The sequence below is a fragment of the Nanorana parkeri genome, unplaced genomic scaffold (assembly GCF_000935625.1).
Source record: "Nanorana parkeri isolate BGI_ZX_2015 unplaced genomic scaffold, ASM93562v1 scaffold1653, whole genome shotgun sequence".
Taxonomy (NCBI): Eukaryota; Metazoa; Chordata; class Amphibia; order Anura; family Dicroglossidae; genus Nanorana; species Nanorana parkeri.
The window spans coordinates 9,887-16,743 of NW_017307921.1; the positions used below are offsets into that span (position 1 = coordinate 9,887).

Consider the following 6,857-nt stretch of genomic DNA (forward strand, 5'->3'; position numbering starts at 1 on the left):
GTGATTTGTCATAATTGTGATGATTATGGCTTACAGCTCATGAAAACCCCAAGAACCCCAAATCCACAACCTCAAAAAAGTAGATTATTACATGCAATCAATAAAACAAGGATTGTACATAGAACAATATCGGACCTCTGAAAAGTACAAGCATGCATATGTACTCAGTACTTGGTTTGGGCCCCTTTTGCAGCAATTACTGCAATTACTTTTGCACAATATTCTAATTAATCGAGTTTCACCTGTAATAATCAGAATAAAGATTATTTAGTATTATTGGGGCCCCTTTCCACCGCAGGCACTATAACAAAGCCCCCAGTATTGGCCCTTTTGCTGGCCTTAATTTGTGTATACATGTTTCTATTTTTTTCTTTACTTCATTCAACCAGCAGGTTGAATGAAGAAATACAACAGATTACTCTATTAATGAATAACGAATGTTAACTCTATTAACATTTACAAGTGTTGATTAAGGAATCTCCTGCTAATTACTTTGGGTATTCTGACAGCCAGCTACCCAAACAGGGCTGAAAGCTTATTGGCTCCTCGCTTGTTCAGCAGAGAATTTTCTGACTTGCTCTTTCCAACAGCTGATCGAGGGATGCCAGTTAGAAAAGTGTCGGTGCCCAAGATTCGAATCTCGGCCGGTTCATTAAGAACCAGACGAAATCTGAACCATTTATAGCTGGATTTAGTTCAAAGGTCATGCAGTGTGTTATGGATAAGGAATTCAGTCTGGTGAATTACGCAGGGTTCGCCTCAAATCCATGGTGGCAGTGAGTCCGAACCTCATCTCTAATCAGGTTCATGGCACTGTGCAATGCAGTTAAACCTAATTAATTAACTAACAGTTCTGACATTTCTTTTCCCTGTGTGAATGCTGATATGCAATGGCAATGGCAAATGGCTGTGGCAAAGACAGGCTGAGATGAATGTAAAAATACATTTACCGTAAGTAATTCAATGGATGCATAACTGAATTTAATAGGGGGTATTATCTATCTCTCTACACTTAACACTTTAACAAAGAGATCTGTTCAAATGCATTTCCAGAGCAGCTCCGATGTTCCAAGTATTGGAACACCGGAGCTATATAACTTGCCAGTTATATTTGTTTTGTTTTTTTAAATTCCTGACTCTTGTTTCTGGGATAGATTTTGTCCTTTCTTACAGCTATGTGTAACCATTGACAAGAGTTTATGCATTTCTTTTTTATGTAATGTAAACTTTTTACAACTGTTTTCTTTTTTCTACCGTACCCCCACAGAGACATATCCATTGCTATGACAAATTGTGATTTGTGAATCTCAAAGAAAAGTAAGATAAGTCATTTATTTTACCCATTGTGTATAATTCACAGCTATTTTTGACAAAGGTTTGTGTGTTTCTAAACCTAGTTATACTATACCTGAAAAGGGGCCCGCTCTCATCCCATTGCACGTCCAACTGATAACACCTGTCACAGCTTTCTGTGCTAGCGTTATCTAAGCTACATTCCTTAAACTGAATGCTTTAGAGCTTGGGAAATATCAAACAAAGAAGCATACAGGACATAACGCTACTTGGTCCTGATCTGTGCAAATGGCATCTTGATACACGGGAATGGTTTCATTTTTAGATATCACAATTATGTAGCTTGCTGAAAGACATCTGTAATATTCAAGTCATAAGTGTTAGCTTGCTAACATTCTTATCAGTGGATCATCACTTTTGCATAGCCATAGCTATTATAACAATATAGGAGCCCTTTACTGAGGAAAAAAAAGAAGGATTTAATTGCTGATCTCTCCTTCTAAAAATGCTATTTGTCTGGTTATCAAGCTAATGCAATGGCATTTCTACTTTCTTGGTCACTGGGGTTGATTTACTAAAGGCAAATAGGCTGTACACTTTGAAGGGGAATTTGCTCTTTGCACGAGAATTTTCTCTTAGCTTAGTGAACCTGGTAAAAAATTAACTTTGCAAAAAAGTAAAAATAAAATTGGATGGATTAGCCTACTTGCCTTTAGTAAATTGACCCCAATGACTTATAATAGGTAAGCAGATGAGATGGCATGACTCCACTTGCTCTGGGACAGTGACCAAGAGACAACTAAACCCATTGACTCACCAAGATAGGCAGGTAGTTGGAACTTTTAGGAGGTGGTCATCAGTGACAGCTTTTTTTTTTTTTCGCTTTATACAAGTTTCAGCTGGTCTTACAAAGAGGCTGTTGCACAGTACAAACAATATCAACACAGTTGTTTAACAATGTCACTGTAGGGAAGAAAATATTGTAAGGACTCTGTAAAAACAAATGATTCCATCCATCCATGTTTTTTTCTGAATAGATTAGAAGGATTAGTGCGATGGGGGATTGGTCTATGTATGGGGGGTGATCCAAAAAGGTTAGGATGTCATATTAAGCAGTTTGGATCCTGGTTTTATTAGTACCTCCAATTTTTCAGATATAGTTGTCAGTGAGCTTCACTTCCTCTTTGAGCTTTATTGCTTTAAGAAGAGATTGTTTTTGGAAATTTTCTGTTCTCCTCAGCTCAATTAGAAAATATGTGCTACTGCTAACGCATTCTTTTTTTAGAAGCTTAGTAGCTCATACCAGGATAGAAAGACAATCTTTCAAAGTTTTGCTCATATGGAAATGAACAATTAGATTGCCATTCATGCAAGACAAATTGAATCAATTCATAAAAAAATGTATGAGGAAACTCCTTACATTTATTTTGCAGTGATATTTCAGATCTTCAATATACCTTTTAAAGTTTATTGACATAGAAATGTGTGTACTCCATGACACATCATACAATTAAGGTGAACATTATTGTATGGAAACACATCATCTTGTATCAGTCATGTTGTACTGGACATTGTAGGAACAATTAATATTGCAAATGTGATTTATTATTACCAAATCTGAGAATAAGATTTATGTTTATAGTTAATAAATAGTTCTTCTGATATAGTGGTTTATGGATTATTGTGGTAGATTAATATATGTACTGCTCACCTTCTTGATACCTGGTGACCTGAGACGTGCCCCTTCGCCCTCAGTGAAAGCCTGGTTGATGGCATATTGAATAGCAAGGCCTGTCATTGTACCGGTGGACAGAGGCTGGATTTTTTTGACTGCCTGAAGTAATGCAGCTTTTGTCTTGTGAGTTTTGAGAGAGAACTCATTTTTGACAGAGCTGGCATAATTGAGGACTCCAACTCTTGTAGAATTTACACCGACATCCAGAGATTCGATGACCTGAGACAAGAAGTCCTTCACTCGTTCGAATTCAGAAGGTTGTACACTACGTGAGCTGTCTATGATGAATACCAGGTCAGTTGGATGAGTCCTGCAGTTTGGGCCTTTGTTGGATGAGAGGCAAAAATAAACAAGACATTGTCTGTGTCTTAGTTATCTGGTAAATTCAATAACATAAACTCTTTTATAGTTCTCAGCTGTCTACAGTCAGCAAGACACATTAAATCATAAATGAATACAACTGAAAGAAGATCTTTGTGGGGTACACACAGCAACAGAGCCACTTTCCATAAAACTACTGGTAAAACATTCAGTCATTTTCAAAATGGGGTTTGCGGGATACAAGACTGATGATTGTGATCTGCCCACTAACTGTGACAATATCTCATTAAAGAAAACTAATTTCTAAAGCCTAATGCACAGAAGTATCAGCTTGAGATAAACAGTGATAATATTTTAAAAATAAAGGTCAAAATCAACATGTTTGTACCGTGAACCGATTTAATCCGTACGATGCTTCATTTGTTATTCCACTGTGTTATGTATGGCTGTGGTCATTAGTAAATGGCAGCATATTCCAGTGCAGGCTGAATTCATTTTAAAACCTGATCTCCATATTGGGTTCCAAAAAGCTGGCAAACACCTTACACCTTGCAATGCCTTAACTTGTTTCTTGACTAAATAGAAGTGACAAAAACCTGGAACATTCTTTCAGTTGTGGGATTTATCCACTTGATAATATTTATCTGTTTATACTTAGTATAAACCATCTTTATACTTAGTAATTGAAAAATAGCATGCAAATGATAATATACCTTTATGAACCTAAAATTAGTATTAACATGATTGTTTCACATAATAAAGTATTTCTATGCCACAAATTGCTGTCAATACACTACACAAATCTTTAAATAAAAGCGCCTGTTGTATTAATTGCTATGAGAAGAAAGATATCGGCAACAACTGATGTGAACACTTAAAATCAATATTTTTTTAATCTATTATACCCACTTACAGAGGGCAGGATCAATGTAAATTATGACTACACTAAATCTATGAAATGTTCATACAAGCAGTGTATTTCACAGAAGCCACTGAGGATTTGAATTCTGACCTAACTATACACCACACCAAGCTCTGTGTAGTCATTAAGATGCAGCCTTCAAACTGTTAGCACATTCTTGGTGTTGAATCATCATTATTAAAAAATCTGAAAACATAATCTTAGAAACCATCTATAAATCATAAGGAAATCATAACAATAAACAACAATAACAATAATGGTTGCAATAAAAATAATAGTAATGCACAAGATAATTATGCAAATGTATATACATAAATAATCTATACATATTGCATAATTAGAATAAGTATTACTCTAATTATTGCAGATCTCCAGATTTTCCTAAATCATATGAGCAAATGTGACATTTTCACAATAAATTTCCCTACTTGGAAATGTCAACAGCGTCATTTGATAGAGACTAACCTAGGTTAAGCTTCTAATAATAACAGGCCAAAAACAAGCTAATGTAAGAAAACGTTCCAACTCTTCTAAAATGATAGAACTTTTTTCTTCAATTTCAGGTATTTCAAATAATAGGGACAATTTAATAACACCGTTTGAAGAGCAATGGTGTACAGTAATTGTTGCTGAAATAATTTGACAGTATAAAATATATTATTTTGTACATTTACAGTTTATTGAGGTACACTTAGGATACATAGATGTAGAAAGGGGATTCATATGTGTATTTTACAATTATTTATCTTTTTGTAATGTGACAATATCACCTTTAATGTAAACCTGTACTGCAGATAGCTAGTAGGCACTAGAATTTGCTACAACATACCTATACTGTCACAGTACAACTTTCCATATTGCCACTTGAGCTTCCTGAAAACCCAAACTTTTGGATATGGGGAATATAATTATACTTTCTGCTCACACAAGGCAATGGTTTCACCTGGGCACCAGGCATGAGCATTGTCAACGTGGATTTGCATAAAGCTATCAAAATAGTGACTTTCCGAAAGTAAATGCAAAAGGAGCTGTGCTGTTATAGTACAGGTGTGTTGCAGCACATTAGGGTGTCTGCTAGGTAATACAGTCTTTGTTCATTTTGATTGGACGTGTAGAAGTTTAAAAAAAATATACAGTCTTAATCATATCTTCATGGTTTGTAATAGAAGTTTAGATTTCAAAGTATATCTTTGTAAAGGGTCTGCCATTGCCTCTAAAGCTGTAGGAGACATGCTATGTCTATGGATGTCCGGATCGCTTAAGTTTATAACATGTTGAAGAGATGTGGTCAGATGTACAGGAGATGATTTATTTTTTGATTTAAGAATGACTGTTGGAGGACCACATAAACAATGTATGTTTTCCTGAAATTACATAGTGTGGTATGATGTGAATCATATATTTGCAAATTTGGAGCAACAATTAAACTTGAGTATCAGGTACACTTAAAGCATGTACCTATATACATGTAGATTACAAGTACTTTAAGGTGTTCCATGATTAACCTTTCTCTTTTTTCACAAGATAATATGCACTGTGCAAAGTATAGCAACCCAGAGAAACCAATTAGAACACATTTACTGATCTGATTTAGGAAAACTGTAAATTCATTGGTTACTATGTCTTATTGTACTTTTCAAATTTCTATCGCAGTTTGCACTGCCTTACTGTACATGGCTGCTAATTTATTTTTATTCTCCAAAACATAGCTTGTTGCAGTTTACTATGAGTAATAATTTTTGCTTAACTAAAATATCTATCCAGCTACAATTGTATAAATGAACTCAAATATAAACCAACTAATTTGTTTGAATTTTAACTAAATTGTTAGAAGCACCCCTTCTACCGCTTCAAAGTGCCTAATAGTAGTTCTTGTTCTTTAAGTTACAGTGCTGAGGTTTAAAAAATAGTATTCTGGATAAATGTTTTACCGATGCATTGTCTACACGTTTGTGCTGAGGCCATTAAAAATTAAATAGAACACTTACCCCTTTGCTGCTGTGGAGGTGCTCCCACTGCAAAATAGGCATAGCAGCTGAAGAGCAGAAGAGCCGAAAGTAGACAGGTCTTCATGATGTCCAGAGGGAAGTCAGAAAGCAAAGTGAAGATAATGGAATGGGTAATTTGTGTTCAACGTATCTTACTTACGTCCCTCCAGGTGTGCCTCCCAGTTAAGTGACATAGAGGGATGGAATGGGTGGGGACTGGCTTGAGGGAGGTGAATTAGGAGGAGGAAGATTAAGGAAAGTATATTTAAGGTTTTGTAATATTGGTTTTCAACACATTAAAGTTAACTCTTTCATTTACTTGACTTCACTTTACTATAGCAAAGTAGTGGGTACAAGAGAAACTCTTGAAGCATGTTTAAAACAGCTGTGTTAGAGATCGCCTAGACATAACATAACGATAGGGAATTTAATAGCGGTGGCTGTTCACCTATCCAGTGCTGAATCTTAGTTTAGATAGCTGAGCTGGTGAGGGCACCCAGAGGACCAGCTGTGGGCTCTGTTTTCCACCAGTCTAAGAAAAGTGAATGAAGGCACGGAATGCTTGTCGACTGCAGCTGGTAGTTTTACTACTAATGGT

The 6,857-nt window shown here is 35.7% G+C and overlaps 1 protein-coding gene across 1 annotated transcript in view; it reads right to left on the reverse strand.

Annotated features, from left to right (window-relative positions):
- LOC108799180 (cartilage matrix protein-like) overlaps positions 1-6,344 on the reverse strand; it is a gene marked incomplete at its 3' end in the record, with an annotated part of 7,582 nt that extends 1,238 nt beyond the window's left edge. The window contains exons 1-2 of the mRNA XM_018571007.1: positions 6,260-6,344; positions 3,005-3,351 (exon numbers count right to left, since the gene is read on the reverse strand). Of these exons, the coding sequence (XP_018426509.1) occupies positions 3,005-3,351; positions 6,260-6,344 (432 nt within the window). The remainder of the gene's footprint in view (positions 1-3,004; positions 3,352-6,259) is intronic.
- Positions 6,345-6,857: the final 513 nt, after the last annotated feature.